The sequence below is a fragment of the Pogona vitticeps genome, chromosome 9, assembly GCF_051106095.1.
Source record: "Pogona vitticeps strain Pit_001003342236 chromosome 9, PviZW2.1, whole genome shotgun sequence".
NCBI classification, from domain to species: domain Eukaryota; kingdom Metazoa; phylum Chordata; class Lepidosauria; order Squamata; family Agamidae; genus Pogona; species Pogona vitticeps.
The window spans coordinates 23,730,939-23,748,635 of NC_135791.1; the positions used below are offsets into that span (position 1 = coordinate 23,730,939).

The following is a 17,697-nucleotide window of genomic DNA, read 5'->3' on the forward strand; positions in this document are numbered from 1 at the left end:
TTCTCAAGAGGAAATAATAAAGGATGCTTCCAAATGCCATTTCCCAGCACATTTTCCATCTGTTCGCCCGAGGAAAGCCTTCTGCACGACAGCTGAATGACAGGTACATTGCATTCACGCCTGGCTTCTGGGATTCCCAAAACTGGATGGCTGAACACCTGTTAAAAGCAAAATAAATGTGGGAAGATAAACCTGCAATCACATTCAACAGGGTTTGTCATGTTAACTTTTAAGCCAAGAAAGTCTTGAGGCTCCAAACCCAAGGAGCGCCATCTCTTTGCTGGCAGCTTCACCTCTTAATCATCCCAGGGTCAAAGGATGGCTGTAGATAAGACACTCTGCAGATGCTCAGAAGAACCCATCCTTGCTCTTCTCATAGGAACGAAACTGTACGGGTCTTGCTGATACCAGAACTGCGGACTAAATCCTGCTGAAGGCAGATGGCATAAAATGGATGGGGGTTTTATGCCCACTCTTTTAGGAGCAGAGAGGGCGCTTCAGTGCTCCTAACCTAGTTTTGTGTACAGGCAAGAATCCACCACTCTTACCTGTACACAAGAGCTGGAGGAGGCTCTTGAGAGTCCCCTGGACTGCAAGGAGAACAAACCGATCCATTCTGAAGGAAATCAACCCAGAGTCCTCACTGGAAGGACAGATCCTGAAGCTGATGCTCCAATCCTTTGGCCATCTCATGAGAAGACTCCCTGGAAAAGACCCTGATGTTGGGAAAGTGTGAAGGCAAGAGATGGGGACAACAGAGGACGAGATGGATGGACAGGGTCATTGAAGCAACCAACATGTATTTGACCCAACTCCGGGAGGCAGTGGAAGACAGGAGGGCCTGGTGTGCTCTGGTCCATGGGGTCACCAAGAGTCGGACACGACTAAAGGACGAAGAGTCCACTACACTCCATGCGCAACGGCACAAACAAGCATGGTCTCTCTAGATGTTCTGGACTTCCAACTTTCCCCATTGGTGGATGGCTAGTCTTTGTAGGAACTGAAGTCCCAACTGCAAGGGCAAATTTAAGAACCACTGGTATGTGTGACCCAAGGAGAGATCTTAAGGCAGAATAGATCCGGACATGATGACACAGACCAAGAGCAGAAGGTGACTCTTCAAGCACCTGGTGAAGTGAATGTTGCTTTGAAAGCTTATGTGATTTAAACCTGTTCCTTACAACTTTATTGAGTGCTTCTAGGACTGCCTGCAGGCCAATTTGTCTCCTGTAATCACAAGGCTCTACGGAGGTAATGAGGTAGCTTGCGCCACCCAGTGGGATCCTGGAGAACTGCACTCCTTTTGCAGTTGTTGAAGTTACCTTCCAGAGAAACTCCCTCTCTTTTGCTTGAACAATTATTTTTACCTATCATCTGGCAAAGACACGCCTGTAATCCCACGTCTGCTGGAGGATTCAGCAATGAAAAAAAAAAGGCTTTTTCTTTTAAAATGTTCACTTATATTGCACCTTTCTTGCAACTTGGAACACAGGCTAGGATGCATAGGGTACGGCCATGATCTCCCACTTAGGCAGCGCTTAAACACCCACCTACCCCTCCACGATCTGACTCCGTTGGCTCACCCCCAATGACTTCACCCAGTGCCTCGAGAGCAAGCAAGGAAGACTTCCAGGGACCTGTATATAATCTTTACTCTTTCCCAGGCTGGGCAAACAAGAAACGTCAACACAAACTAAGAAGCCGCACCTATTTGCTTAATTTATGCAAATACTGCAATCTAGTTGAGTTATTAAGATTTTCTAAAGGTATACAGTCGGCACCGCCTCGGGCACACTCACAACATGCGGTTCTAATTGGTTGCTTTTGTGCCGTTGCTTGATGGTTTTAGAAAGCAAAGGAATTTTGGGCAGCTTTTCGCTGCTCTTTAACATAAAGAACAGCCCCCCCCCCCAGCCCAGGGGTATAAAGATACCACAGACTTCATTTGGGAGTAAATCCAACAGGTCCTGGTGGAAAGGGACCTTCATCTCAACATTGTGTTGCGCTCCGAGTGCTACTCGTCCCCCTCACAGAGTTGAATGGGTACCACTCACTCTTACATTGGTTTAGGGAGGGAAGAGCATGCTTTTCACACCCATAAAATGGATAGTTATGGCTAGGCTGAGGCCAAGGATCTAGGAAGTCAAAGGAGATGATTAAAAAATAGACCCAACTTGGTTTTCGATGGTTTCCATTCAGTTCTATAGAACCAATCACTGGCCTGAATGACACGTAAGAAAGATCAGATCACTCCCTCCACCTCGGGCTGTAAGCATCTTCAAGCAGGTGTATGATGATGATTATCTTTTTAAGAAGATCTGGGCACTAGGTCCAGTACATGTTTCCCATCCAGGAACAGCTTGAAACGGAATGCTCTACCACTCAGGAATAAGTGGTCTGGAAATACAGAGGGAGTGACGTATATGCCTCTGTCAAGAAAACTCTCTATTTCAGCCAAGCATGGCATAAATAAACTCAGTTTATGAATAAACACAAAAATAATTCTCAAAGGTTATTTGAAAAATAAAGCAAATATAGAACTGAGGATGAATCTCTCTACGTAATAAGAAAGGAGTGAATTTTGACCACCCTCAAATATTGCAAGAAGAAGGACCGGTTGCTGCTTTAAATGAGGAAAGAGCATGCAAGACATTTCGGTGCTCATAAAAACAATCTGTCAATAGGAGGTCTTCCAGTCATCAAGGAAATCACTTTATATTCATCTACCCCCACCATTTAGGAATTTAAGGTAGCTTTCAAACACTTAGGAACAAAGTTCCTTCCAGTTTAAGCAGAGGTGAACGTCAACAAAATAATAAACCCCTTTAAACAAGGGCAGGGAGAACACCCACACAAACATAATACATTTGTTTTGAGAACACAGACACAAGTAGAGATTCTATGAGTAAAAATCCATTGATAAAATGGAGTCCCAATGTAATTGGTCACAATTCAATGCCTGGCACCTCCAGTTAAAAGGACCAGATAAGAGTACAAATTGGGCCATTTTCTTAATGGCCATGGTTTACTGCCAGCTACCAACTGTTAAGAATGGAGGGCTAGGGAATTCTATCATCGGACCGAGCGTGGTTCTTATATTGGGAAAGATTGTTCTCAGCCAGAAAATCTGGAAGGACACATCCAGACAGACGTAGATGGGCCAATTCTATAACATGCTGTGAAGCAGCTTCCAATGAAATTGAGGAAGTGGTGGAGAGGCACACACCCTCATAAAGCAGCCTCCATGTGAATATCTGAATATCCAGGGATAGTCAGAACCTGTTCCAAAAATGCTTCACAATAATTAATAAAAATGCCCAAGTTGTTCTCTGAAACCTATGCTCTTCCCTTTCCGCCCCCCCCCCCCCAAAGAAACAGCCTTCTAATTTTATAATTTTGAATATTGGAGCAGCCCATGAGCACAGAGTGATAGTTTTCAGGTAAGATGCTGTGCTTCTTTTGCTGCTGAAAATATGCAGACAGACAAGACAGGCCAAAATCAAACCTCCACCCTGAGGAGAGATGTTTCTAAGATTAGCTGCTGGCACAAAGCATCACAAGAAGGTTAGGATGGCCTTGTATGAAAAAAAAAGTTTCTCTCTCATATAATGCCAAAACTCAAAAGGAGTTGGGCTGGAGAGTCACTAAGGTGGGAATTTGAGGACAGATGAAAGAGATGTAGAAATTCTGAAAATTCCAATTAAAAAAACATGCTTAGACGTGTTTTCATGTTGTATTTTCTTACTAGAAGAACTCTGGTTTTCTTTAGAGATGAAAAATTTCAGAAAATGTCCAATTTTTCCCTGAGGAAAAAGTTTTTCTGGTTTTCTGTTTTCACAAGACAGCGATTTCAATGGAATGAATTAACATCATCTAGCGAGGCACCGCTGTATTATAAATATAAATAAGAACTCAGCCGGCTCTTGTCTGCTTTTCGATTCCCTACCCCAACCTTTGGCATGTGTTGTATTCATATATTTGCTTTGTCTTGGTCTCACAAAAAGAATATGGGTCTTGCTCCCCGCTCCGCCCAGCCCACAAAAGAGAGGTAGAGAAGCCACTTGATGAATGCAGCTTTTCATTTAATAGAAGACAGTTTCTCAACAAAAATAAAGCTTCACACAAAAACAATAATGACAAAGGAAGAAAACAAAATCAAACTGGCGCCGTCTTTTTTCTGTAAATGTAGTGTCAATGCAGCAAAACCCCTTAGGTGTATATACATATATCTACGGTGTGTGCGCACGTGCGTTTCTGGATGCACGTGGACAAAGGTGTGAAAAAAGAGAGAATCATGGACAAGTCGATGAAGGGCACAGAAAGTTTCGTTTCTGCCTCTCCAACCTTAAATTCCATGCAGCAAGTGCCCTCTCAAGCTCCCTGAAAGATTTTATTGCACTTAAGAAATAATAATAATAACAATAATAATAATAAAGTAAAAAGCTTTACGTTCTACATCTACCCAACAGCCAATCCTTCCCTCGTCCATTTTTTTGGGGGGTGGATGGGGAGGTAGTTTCCTCTGCTCTATTGTGGGGGAAGAAAAAGAGGCTTCTTTTCATTCCTGTTTAAGTCACGCAGGAGTACCGTAGATCTTCAGAGAGATTCCACTTTTTGGGGGGGGGGGAGAGAGGCAAGCAGTAGTCAGTCACAGATCTGGGTGAGACTGCCCAGCTCATTTCCTGCGAACAGTTTGGGACTGGGGGTTTAGAGATCTGAGGGTGGGGAAAGGGCTCCAATAAACATTGGGGGGGGGGGAATGATTTCAAAGATCCAGAGAGCACCCATTCTTCCAGCCACCAAAGTTTAAAGCAAAAGGAACCACGGCTTGCATCAAATCTTACGACCACCTAGGCAGAGATGTTACCGAGGGAAATCTATTGAGTAGGTAGGGTCTCGACCCTCGTCGCCTCTGTGGTGAACAAGCTGCTTCCCTGCTTGCAGGGAGAAGTGAGATTTCCGTCTCTGGAACTGCTTGCACCTAGATTTCTCTGCTTTCTGCACAAATGTCTGGCATCTCTGTTCCGCATCCGGCTACGATGCATCATCAGCAACAGGCAGCCGGGGGACGGGGGGGGGGGAGAAAACTGCAAGCTAGCTTCGTAGGCTCTAATCAAAACACTTGGAGGAATTCTAGCTTGTTGTCACGCGGGAAAGCAGGGCAACTTGGGCAGATGTGGCAAAAAAAAAAAAACCCCACCCTTCCCTGAGAAACAAAAACAATCCATTTCCCCCAGTCCCTATCTACTTACGTACATTTCGGTTGACCTCTGCAATGCCCCTGATGGTGGCCTCCCTGCCCGAAATCTGGAGCCCTTTCTATAAATGGGACACAGTTTTGAGAAAGGTTCACACTTCAGATGGTGGTATCAAGGCTCAATTCTCTCTCTCTCTCCCCCCCCCCCCCCAATTAAGGAAAGCAAGCTTTGGTTGGAATGGATTCAGTCTTATTCTAAAACAACAGTCAACCTGGGACTCTGAAGGACCCTGGTGGGCAAACGTCATCATCTACCCTTGCGAACATTATCCTTGCAGCTACATATCTCACTTGCTGTTGATATATGTCGACTGGGGAACTGTAGTAAAACCAGCTGCTATACAAAGAGGTGGTTTAGCAAACGGAGATTCTACTATCCACAAATCAGCAGCATCCAAAGGAGGTTCTCAAGTCAGCTTTATCAGGTGGAGCGGAGGGGGGAGGATATAACCAAACGAAACACCCCCTCCTCTCCCACTGCGTACATGCAGTGTAAGGTTTACCATCAGTTAAGGAATTTGCTAGAGAACCAGCCGTATATGCATCCTACAGCCACTGTCCAAAAGTTCAGCATGGCATTGGGGGGGGGGGGGAAATGTCTTCCTTGGAGGTGCACATTTCCAACAAAGATTGAAGGGACTAGAATAGGCGGGAGGACTGTGGCTGTCTTCTTATGGGTGCCCCCCCTGCCCACCCAGGCAGGAAGGATCCCACCGATGCACATGAAGTCCCTCCTTCTGCTGCATTATTTACTGCGGTCCGCTCCACAGGGACGAGTGTTCATCCTCCCGTCTGCCATCCTTCTTTTTTTTTCTTTTCTTTTTTTTTTTGCAAGAGTAAGGTTTCACAGTAGGTGAAGCTCCACAAAACTAGGGGAAAGGAGGCCAACTCGTCCTGAAAGGACAGTAGGTTTAAAAGGGAAACCGTTCCTATTTCATTATAAATAGACACCAACAGAAGACAAACAAACAAGGAGACACGGCTTTTGGGTGGATCAGGGAGAGGAATGAAATAAAAATAAATAGTAGTCTACGCGGTGGGTTTTAACAGCCTTCATAGTCTTTCCTGACATATCTCGGCATCGGGGCTGCCACATGGTAATGCTTTCAACATCTGGGCCCAGGACAGCTGTGCCCTTCATGAGTAGTGTTCTTGGGAGAAAACCGGCTCTACCATGGCCGGCCACGCTCCAACTGTGCAGAAAGCAAGAACAGAGGCTGTTCAGCTCTTGGACTTCTGTTTGTATATTTAAAAAAGCCCTCCCCAGTTAGACTGGAGAGAGAAGGGGGGGGGGATTCCTGCTCAGTGGTCCAAAGTCTAGAAGTTGGTCTCTTCGCCAATCAAACTCGCACGAGTCATCCCAGGAAGAAAGGAAAAACATTGCAAGTTGCCCCTGGCTAGAGTTTTCAGAGAGATAAACCGAAGCCGTGAAGGTGTCCGGAGTTCAGCCTGTCCTCAGGTAAGAAAGCTCTTCTGCAGGCCAAGGGCTTCTCCCTTGTTCTGTTTCCTGGAGCATCTCCCCGGCAGAACATCTCTTTTTCAGAGGGAAGACGTCAAGAAGGGTGGGGCGGGCATAACAGGAAATGAAGTTCAAAGGGGGAGTCACACTTCCTCCGTCTTGCAGAGTCCGTCCTTTACCCCACCCAAAAAATATTGCATGGGTGCAGGAAGGGAGTAAAGCTAGAGAAGCACTTCCCAAACAGAATCCACTGGATGCAGAATGGTCCGGAACTGAAAGAGAAAGAGGAAAGATTTGGGGAAACATTCAGAGGATCAGAGCTAGAAGGGGAGAAAGAGCCACTATATAATGTATATTTGAGAGACTTATCTGCTTGTTACATATATATTTATCTTTAATCGGCCAGTTGGTAGCAAGCTGATAAGTCTATAGATGATAAGAGTTACCTGCTCATTACCAACTGACGGATTAAAGAGAAGTTCATCCATCACCAACATCTTAATGCAGTCGAAAGACTGGAATAGGATCATCATCCAAGGTGTGTCTAGGTCAGGACAGATTCCCCCACCTCCCGTTATCTCCCTTCTCACAAAGACACATATCAAACCTGACAGGGGAGCTGCCAAATTAGTCTGTTAACAGAAAAATAACAATACTACCAACCCTTAAAGGGGAACAAGTGGCCCCACCGAGAGAGGTCAAAAAGGTGACAATGAGGAAACGGGCCTTTTTGGTGGTGGCCACCCGTCTTCGGAATCAGGTACCGACTGAGCTACACCGCGTTCCTTCGCCTCCTGGTGTTCAGGACTTTGGTGGAAACAGGATTATACAAAGTGGCCTTCAGAAGTGATTCCCCCAGATGCTGATAATATCAATTTTTAAAAAAATTTCCTTGTTCTGTTTCTTTTTGTATGAATTTCAGATCTATATCTGTGAATTGCTTATACTGTTGAAGCCATTCTCATTTGGGGGGGGGGATACTTGTAGGATGTAAAATAAATAAATGAGTGAATGGGTGGATGGATGGATGGTCAAAGCAGCTTATGAAACTTTCCACTAGACAACACTCTCTAATGTTTAAGGTGCCCTGATGTCCCCCCAAAATACAAGGGGATTTTAAAAAGAGTTTTTAAAATTACTGGAGCTCAAAATGAGACTTTGGATAAATACATGGCTGAAAAAAAAAGCCAACATGGGTCACCTCATGACCCTAAAATCCCAGTGACCGCAAGGAGAACTGGCTTGGGCCTAACCGTTCTTAGGTTCAGGCATGCTTGAGCGATATTCTTGTGGTGGCCTCATCCAGAGGGCGAAGGGTCCCTGTGCCTTTGTGGGCATCTTCTTTCAGCCCAAAGACAGAGAGCAGGATTTCAGAGAAACGTTCAGGTGACGCATGCAGCCAGAGACGAAAGGGTGGGATCCGAACGACAAGCACGTTCTTGCGTCAAAGCCTTGAAGAGGAGCCTGTTAGGCCTTTCAAAATTTTAACAGGTCTGTACACAAGCTGGAAAGCTTCCCAGCCACAGCAGAACGAGAAAGGGGGTGGGGGTGGCCTTCTGGTGACCCCCCCCCGAGGGCTGGATTCTCTTCCAGGGCCTGAAGTTCCCCGCCCGTAGCTTTAAGGACTACATGACCCATTCAAGGAGCTCTTCTTTCAGCTTCTCCAGAGACGCAGCCCCCTTACCTCCTTACATTGGCTCCTGCCCCATCTCTAGACTGGCTTCCAAAAGTAATTCCTCCAACTCCTTCTCGTTTTTGGAACAGTTTAGCTCTGAAAGACAAGAGTGGAGAGTTCTGGATCAGTCCGGCAAAGACAACACTTCCGATTCATCCCAGTTGGTCATTGGCTGAAGCTTACAGGACTTGCAGCCCAATGAACATGAACCAGTTGTCTCCATCTGGTGTCGACACTGTCCTTGTGAGGCATACAAGAAGACCGAGGGAGACAGGACTAGACACTTTTCAAATACTTCAAAGGAAGTCATAGAGAGTCCTTGATCGTCCCAGAGTGCAAGACATATCATAATGGGCTCAAGCTACAGGAAGACAGATTTTAGCTGAATATATGGAAAAAACTTTTTAACAGAGCAGTACAACAATCGAACCAAATGACTTCAGGAGGTGGTGAGCATTGGGCCAAAGATCTGCTTTGATTTGGGATCCCTGCCTTGAGCAGGGGGTTGGATTCGACAGCCTTAAGAGGCCGCCTTCCAACTCCATGATTCTAGTATTCTAAATAAGAGCACCTGAACTCTCGTCTTGAATTCCACAACTGGCCAAAACTATCCCATCTGCGTAGGGTGTGGTGGGACGTCGTTCTTCAAAAATACGCTCGCATGGCTGGTAGTCGCTTCCCCTGCAATGCGAAACTTCTCCCTCTTTCTTACCGTGTTCTACAGCGCAACTGGAAATTTTCCCATCACGCCCCAAAGCCACGTCGGGTAGTGCGTGAGCAAACTCTGTCTTGAGTCCATTAGGCAACAACAGAGCGTGGGGAGTCGCGCCCTCGCACGGCCCAGAGCCCGCCTTTTCCACCTCCAAATCGGAGCTTGGCGTGGAGGGAGTCGGTTTGGAGTTTGCCGTCGACTCCGAAGCGGGCCCCTCCGTTTCGCCACCTGAGTGTGAATTTTTTGCGGGCTGAGGCTGGGCCAAAGAGTTCGCCTTCTTTGGAGGAACCGTCGGCGGAGGGACAGGACTCGGCTGCCGTACGCCGCTCCCGCCCTCCTTCTCCGGCAAGCTCTCCACCCGCGTCACGACGAAGATCTTGTGGCCTCGTCCCGGACTGGAGACCGCTATTCGTCGCTCGTTTGCAGGAGGAGTGCTGGGTTGTGCTGGCGGCCCGCTTGCAACTCCTCCTCGAGATTCACATTTCACCTCCTCGGTAGTGTTCAATGGGGGGGCTGCGTTTTCAGAGCTAAGAGGATCCTTGCTCTTTAAAGGGGAGGGGAGCTTGGGTGAACTGTCAGCATGATCGGGGCTGCTGCGTTCCTTCTGCAAGGGAGGGAGAGCCTTCATCTCCAGTTTCTCATCCTCCTCTTCATCTGTGTCTGAATCAGAGTCGGACGACTCGTCCTGGCTGCCGTTCTTATCGACAGCCCCGTTCTCTCGGGACACCAGGCTCTCCCCGACTTCCTCTCCCTCTTCTGGCAGAGACGCTGGGTCGCCGTTCTGCCCATCCTCCTCCACGGCCCCCTCTTCCAGGGGCTCAGTCACCATGATTTCGGGCATGGAGGCGGACTGCTGGAGTTTCTGCTCCTTCTCCTCCTTTTCTTTGGCCAGGACGAAGTTGCGCTTGCAACCATTCTGGATCTCCGTCAGGAGGGCCTTCTGGGTTTCAATAAAGCTCTTTACCTGGAAGGGAGAGGAAGGGAGACAAAAGTATGGCATGACGTGGCACGGAGATAAGAAGACAAGAGGAGCACTGTATATGGTAAAAGACATCTCTCCTGCCCAATTTTACCCCAGGTCTTGGAGCCGATATACACCCATGGGAATGCCGAGTGTTAGCCTTGCCTAGGAGTTGTGCTGCTGATCACAGTGGTTGCAACATGCAACTGGAGTTTGGTATCAGCTTTTTACATCTTGTTTGCTTGTTTGTTTGTTTGTAGTTTGCATCATTGAAAGAATGTGTTTGTTTGTTTGTTTGACTTTTATACCACTCATCTAGCTGCCAGGGTCACTCTTGGTGGCTTACAATGAAAAAAACTGATGATAAAAAACAATGGACACAATAACAATCAAATACAAAGCTAGACATCAACTAACATAAACTAGCATCAACGAGAAAACTAAAAATAGAGGAGTTTAAAAATATTAAACCTAACAACAACGAGTATACAAATACTTAAAAGGATCAAACAAACAGCATACTAGAAAACAGGAGCAACACCAAAATGCATACAGGGCCGTAAAGTACAAACATCCCTTTAAAAGCTTTACTCAGGCAGCCAGTCATTAAGGGAAAGCATGCCTGAAGAGACAGGTCTTTGCTTGTGTGCAGAAGGACAGCAGAGAAGGGGCCTGCCTGGCCTCCAGCGGGAGGGTGTTCTAGAGTCTGGGAGCAGCCACCGAGAAGGCCCTCTCCCACGCCATTGCTAGTTCTGCCAGCATTAGAGGTCCAGGAGCCCAACTGTTGTCTGGGGACTGAAATGGCCATCTGGGAAATAGTATGGCAAATGAAAGGACTGACTTTGCCTCGCCAGCCTGACAGTGCCTGCAGAACAGCCTGGAAAGCTTGGGAGCATTTTTCAAAGCAAGCTGTGACCAAAGGTCCACTCGGACCCTGACGGGACCTTTTCTCTTCTTCTCTGATCCCAACTGTAAGTGCGAAGGGACACAGAATGCAAGCCTTCCCAGAGAGAGGGGTGAAGGACTACGCATCACAAGGCTCCTTCGCCTTACAAACATCCGATCTGTAATCTTCCCTTTTCAGAAAATTCCAGCATCGTGCCAATGACAGGGGCCCAATGTGATCAACAGTGAGTGCAAGGTAGGGGAGCACCAAAATGTGACACCCCCACAGTTGTGACCTATGAAACTGGTACGTTGAGCACTGAGCACATAATAAGATCAGACAGCACAGGACACACTGGTGCACGTCTGGAAAGTGGCCTTCCTCCTGTCTCTCCAAAGTTTGCCTTCGAGGACTGAGAAAGAATCTTGCAAAAGCAAAGGGAGAGTGAGGTACAGGCTGGGGATTTTCCTCGAAACAAACGGCTAGCCTGATTTAACACAAGTTTTATCACCTCTATAAGGAACTCGAGTTCCTTTCTGGGAAAAAAAGGTAGTCGTGTTGCTGGTGGGCTGGGACTGGACTCAGTGGAAGCACCAAAGCAATGCCAGAAAACTGATCTTTTTGTGAAGGGAATGTGAGACGGTGTGTATCAAGGACTCTCGACAAAGCCTTCTGCTACTGGGGTGGAATTGTGTTACTGCTTTGTAACCCGGGAGGCTTTTAAAACTCAGCATTTCAAGTGAACACAGACCAGCAATGACACGACACTACAGCTGGACACTGCAGCCCAGCTAAAGCAGAGGGCCAGAAGTCAAGATTTGATTAGCTTGACACCATTACAGACCCTTGAATTTTCACGTAAAGGAAATGTGTCAGCCTGGAGGTTGGACTAAGGAGGAGGAGGAAGAGCCCAACAGCCCTAAGAATGACACCCCAAACTCCTGCTATGTTTTATGGAACGAATGCAAGAGCCACAGTAAAGGATGGTGTAACTGGCGGTCATTGAAGGCCCCCTTCCACTTGTGCTCCACCCCTTTGCCCTTGCTTCTACCTTTTGTGAGTTCAGAAAGGCCCCCTTGGCTTAGAAAGACCCTAACCGTGCTCCATCTTTCCTCCACTGGACTCATGACGGGAAATGCAAGGTCCTCCTGCCTGGTGCAGAGAGGGTGCAGAGCGGTTTCATAGTGGTGGTTCTAGCGCAACATGTTCCCCAGTGAAGGGGATGGAGCTCTGGAGAAGCAATGGAACTGTTCAGCAAACTCCCTCTTACAGCCCAATAGAAACGAACAGGGGTATTTGCAACCCAGACTGGACGAGGGTCCATCAAAAGGTGGGACTCCTGTGTCCTCGGATCAGCAAATGCTGCTTCTGCTGCTCGGTGACGAAGTAAATCAGGCAGATTGGCAGGCCCATAAGTTTTAGCTTCCGCCAGAGAGCCAGAATCTCCCCTCCGTTGGTAAGAAGAGGCCCAGAATGGAACCTGCGCAACCCACCAAACTCATCAGCGGGGACCTACCGATTCCTTCTTGGGCTCCCTGTCGAGGTCCAGCCGCAGCAACGAGTGGTTGACCTTCAAGGCCAAGGAGAGGGCCATCAGTCCCCCCGTCTTGATCTCATTCTCCCGGAGGTCCAGCCGGAGCAGGCGGGGACTCTCCGCGATGAATTCGGCAACCGCCACCGCACCTGAGCAAGAGGAGAAATTGGGGGAGTCGGCAGGGATCCCTCTGCCGTCGGGGTGAATGGGTGGGTAGACAGAGGGCTGCCTGACCCAGGGAGACAGCGAGGCCGTCACTTACCCTCGCACGTCAGCTTCGTCGAAGCCAGGCCCAGCCGAAGCACTGAGCGATTGCTGATGAGCCCATTCTTCAGGTTGCGGACACCTTCGTTGCCGATGGGGTTGTGCCCCAGATTCAGGGTCTCCAGGCTCTGTGTGTGAGGCTGACGGGGCAAACGGGAAATTTTGTGGATCATTAAATGCTCTGTTCACTCAAAGGACTCAAAGCTCCCCACCCCCCACCCCTACTGCAATCTCTCTGTGCAGGAACCGGCCATCTTAAGAAGAACCAACCCCTGATGGGTTGTATCAGAACCGCTGGGAGACTGAGATTCGACCTCCACCCTACAGGCTGTTCGGTGCCGGCTCCCAAATCCACAGCCGGGGGCCAAGCGGGTGGCAGAACCAACTAAACCCATAGACAAGGCAAAGGGCACATATAAGCCCGTGGCTGGTAACTGTTTGTAAAGATAAGCCACTGATTTTTTTTTTAACAAAAACCCCACGAAACTCTGTCCTGTATGTTAATACCACAGAATATATACATAGAAGGAGCCTTCAGAATCTTAACTTACATCTGCAGAGCTGGAAGGGGACCCTTTGGATCACTGGGTCCAGACTCTCTCTCTCAAGGAGGCCCCGTGGGGGAAATCGAACTCCCCACCTCGGGCTCCACAAGAGAAATCTAAACTATTTGTGTCAGTCCTGACACTACGATTCGACAGCTTTAGCAAAGGATGAGGAAGGGGAAAGCACTTTGTCCCCTACAATATCTACGTTGAAAGTGTCTTGTCGAAAACACTTTAGCTGTTCCTTGCAGACCGATGCTCCAGCCCAAAGATTATGCTATCCAACATGCTTTCACAGCTTCTGATCATTTCCAGTCACAAACACACACAGGCACAACACACTTCCCTAAAACAGGCAGGGAGGGCTAAAAACATGGTGAAATTTCACCCAACAAGGGACCTTTTCTCATCAGAACTGTTTTTATTTGCAGGGTTTCAGGGGCACAGTGGTTGGAGGATGCTGGTCGGGAGGAGCTCCCTCTGGTCTGCAAGGAAGTGTGTGTCGCTCCGGACTACTACAGATTGGACACACCAGGCTTGGCGCCTGGAAAACTGTTGCTATAAATGGCCTCTCTTTATCCACTGGCTCAGAAACTGGAGAAGAGCATCAAAGCGGAGGAAAAGGGCTGCAGCTCAGACACAGCATGTCTGCTTTCAATGCATAAGGCTCAGGTTTAATCCCTGGCAGCTCTATTTAAGTAATGAGAGAGCAGATGATGAGAAGAACATCCACTCGAGATCCTGAGATCTACTGCCAGTCAAAGAAGACAATACAGATTTATCTGGCCTAATGATCACACAACTCCCTCCAGATGACGCAGCTTCCTATGTATTCCGTTGAAGGGGGGGCGGTAGCATTATGCCCAGATTCCGGTTCTTTGGTCAGAGGAAGACTCACCAGCGTCATCCCCATGTAGGCCATGCCGGTGTGAGTCAGCTGATTATTCCACAGGACCAGCGTGACAAGGCCTTTGCGCTGCTCCTTCAAGCCCTCGCAGATGTATGCCAGGCCTGTGAACCAAAGAGGAAAAAGCTGAGTCAAGGAGGAGAGGTGGGAGCTGCGTGTGTGCATCAGTCAGCTGCTTTCAGCCCTTCTGACCATCCGCCAGCTCATCGGACACAACGTAAGCACAGGCTGCTCTGAACCCACGAGCGTTGATGAAAAATAGCCCTTTTCTTGTCTCACTCGACGCTGGCCCTTCCCTCTCTGTTTGTCGCTCGCCAGGGCAGCCAAGACGTTTCATGCACTTTGGGGGGCTGGCATCAATTGATTTAAAGCAGGGATGTCCAACCTTTCACCTTCCCTGGGCCACATAAGAAGATGAAAATTTGGTTTGGGCCACACATAAATTTGCTTTGGACTGCATGGGGGGGCAGCCCTAGCTGTCCTCCGCAGCCCTGCTCCAAGCGCGCTTACCAGTAGCTGCGATCTCAGACAGCAGAGGCTGCCAGCTTCGACCCCGGTGGCTTTATGGGGCCCGGAGGGGGTCCGCCTATTGATGGGGATGGTGCAATGCAGTCACGCAGCCCCCCTCTCCCCTCCCCTCCCCCTCCTTCCCTCTCCCCCCCCCCACCGTTGTGACGTGCCCCGGCTGCATTCTGGCTGCAAGCAACAGCAGTGTAACTTGAAACTTTAGAATTTCTTTAAAAATAAAAAATTGCACTGGGCTGCATTACGAGCCGACCTGGGCCGCATGTGGCCCTCGGGCCGCGGGTTGGACAAGCCTGATTTAAAGAACAGAACAGCACAAAGCAGCACATATGCATGTCCTACACAGGGTGGCTGGCTTCAAGCACTTATCTCATTTTGGAAACAGAGGCACATCCTCTCAAGGTAACAGCGTGTGTGAATTCTCTGAGTTAAATTGAAACAGATTATTCCGTTTCTGATTCAGGGATTTAAAAAAGAAAAAAAAGAAAAAGAGAGCCGCTTGAAAGAGGCTTCCTTTGATTACTGGGGGGAAATGCACCCCTGCTGAGGCTTTGGTACATGAAAGATGATCAACTATTTAATTTGTTCACCAAAGAACGGGTTGACAGCCCTGTTCTGCCACATGACAAGGCCTTCTCGCTCTGGAAGAGTCTGATGCAACCAAAATCTACAGTAATCTAATAACTGAACTCAACCATCTTAAAATAAATAGTACAGATCAATTACCTGGTCAATGTAGCTCCTTTGATATTTCAACATTTTAATTCTTATTTTAAGTTAGTTACCAAACAGAGCAAAAAAAGAAAAAAGAAAGAAAACCTACAAGAAACTGAAATTGTTTCCTGGGGAATGGGGGGGAACTCCTTTACAAATTCTCCAGCTGGCAACCTTGTTTTCCATTATTCTTTTATTTATTTTATATCTGACATTTGTCTCTGAAGCAGATGACCAAAAAAAACTTTTAAAAACAAAACCAAAGGTAGCCAAAATGCAATAAATTATATTAAAAATCAGAAAAGTACCATATCCTCCCTTTAAAGGTCCCTTTACTTAGCCAGCTGCCTAGGCACCTGTCTCAAGAGGCAAGCCTTTGCCTGCTGAGAGGGAACCAGATGGCTTCCTTGGAAGAGACTCGCAAGGCCTAGAGGCACCCACAGAAAAAAGCCCAGCATCATCTGGAAAGGTAAAGGGACCAAGACAAGAATTTGCCCCAAAGATCCAAGTCACAGAATCTGGACATTGTTGACATAAAAGTTTGAATCCTGGTGAAGACTTTACGGTAGGATCTTCTTATCCACGTAATCGGTATCTGCTGATTCACTTATCTGCTGCCTGAAAATATGAAATTTAAAAACCTAGAAATATGTATTTCTATGCATCCCTGGGATGTATTCACCAGAACTGGCCGTTAGAGAGAGCTAGAGACCTTACAAGGCGTAGCATTCGAGACTTCTGTGATTTTTGGCATCTGTGGGGGAAGCTTGGAAGTGACCTCCTGCGCATACCTCAGTCCTACTGTCATGTTAATTCTTCTTCTTTCAACTGCACTATTTATCTATTCGGAGCCTCTGGAGCTGCCTCCAGGTTTTGTTTGTTTGTTTAGTAAAACCACAGAGGCAGAAACAGGGATCCCTCTACCTGAATCCAGAATGTGGTTGTTCCTCAAGTCCAAGATCTGGATGTAGCAGTTGAATTTCAAGAGGTTGCCCAGCTGAGCGGAATCCTGGAGGCTGTTCAGCTTGTTGTCGGCCAGGTAAAGCTCTCGCAAGTTCATGTTCATCTTCAGAGCCGTTGCTGAAAACGAAGGGGGTGGCAGAGAGTTAATACACAAGAAGAGGTTGCCCTCTTCGGCCTTCCAGACAACTGTCAGCCTTCAAACTGCTCAGTTTGGGTTCCCATCACTCTATGTATAGAGCCTCCCACCCCAGCATTGAAATCTGGAAAAGACATGTTCTTTTTTTCCTCCCACCACAGAGAGTAATACATTGCACAGAGATGTGGATGAGGGACAGGGCTTTCTCTGTTGTTGTCGCCACCGATAAGGACTGTTTTTTTTCCTTGCAGGCTAGACTGGCTCTGATCTTACTCTGATTCAGTGCCAAATTAAAACCTTAGACAAAATAAAGATCACAAGAGTGGAAGTTGTGTTACATGGTCAGTGGTTTTCTATCTCATTTTACGGTATTTTAATATTGCTTACAACTTTGGAACACTTGCAACCCACATGGAGATCTTTCGATGCAGGACAGCGTTTAAGTATTTTGCGATAAATAAATGACATGGACACTTGGCCACGGAGGGAAAGGAAGAAGAAAATGGAGCCACCCGTTTAGGGCCTTCCTCCTCTTTGGGGCTCCTCCTATGGAGTGGCACGGAATGAAAATCACAAGGTCAAATGGAGCTCGGCATTTGTCCTTGCCTTCAGGGGACACAGAGTGTAACCGAAGGAGGTTCTTTTTCCAGCTTCATCCATTATTGCTACAGGTCTGCATTTTAAAGTTCCTCGGGCTGACCCCAATGCATTATTAAAGTCGTCAGCAGGAGGCAGGTGCTGTAAGTTTAAATACTGCTTTTGCTTGGTACCTCTTGCCCTAAGAGGAGGAGAAGGTGGTGGTGCAAGCTGAGCTCTGCAACGGGGGGAAGATACTTGCCTAGGTCATGTCATTTATTTATTTTAAAATATTTACATGCATACTGTCCCATCACCCTTCAGCCCCATACCCTCTCTCTGATCAGAAAAAAAAAGCCACAGAGCATCTTTCTCCTCCACTAGGCCTTCCTTCTGTCCTCCAGAGCTTGTTCATGAGGAGGTCCTAGTCGACAGGCAGGCTCCAGAAGGTGGATCAAAGGATGAGGTTGCTCAGCAGCGGACCTCGGGAGGAATCTAGAGAGGCAGCGTTTAGCAAGCAAGGAGCCTTTTGTCACATGCCGGGAGCAATCTTTGCAGAGAGTTAGAGGGCAAGTATAACTGA

The 17,697-nt window shown here is 47.6% G+C and overlaps 1 protein-coding gene across 2 annotated transcripts in view; it reads right to left on the reverse strand.

The window, feature by feature from the left end:
• Nucleotides 1–4,061: 4,061 nt before the first annotated feature.
• PPP1R37 (protein phosphatase 1 regulatory subunit 37) overlaps nucleotides 4,062–17,697 on the reverse strand; it is a 47,423-nt gene continuing 33,787 nt past the window's right edge. Inside the window, exons 7-13 of one of the 2 annotated variants that reach the window (XM_072979706.2) lie at nucleotides 16,364–16,519; nucleotides 14,192–14,304; nucleotides 12,747–12,888; nucleotides 12,467–12,633; nucleotides 9,104–10,067; nucleotides 8,401–8,487; nucleotides 4,062–6,988 (exon numbers count right to left, since the gene is read on the reverse strand). In XM_072979706.2, the coding sequence (XP_072835807.2) occupies nucleotides 8,405–8,487; nucleotides 9,104–10,067; nucleotides 12,467–12,633; nucleotides 12,747–12,888; nucleotides 14,192–14,304; nucleotides 16,364–16,519 (1,625 nt within the window). In that variant the 3' untranslated portion in view covers nucleotides 4,062–6,988; nucleotides 8,401–8,404. Of the gene's footprint in view, nucleotides 6,989–8,400; nucleotides 8,488–8,962; nucleotides 10,068–12,466; nucleotides 12,634–12,746; nucleotides 12,889–14,191; nucleotides 14,305–16,363; nucleotides 16,520–17,697 lie in introns of both variants that reach the window. The other variant, XM_072979705.2, reaches the window with a different exon arrangement.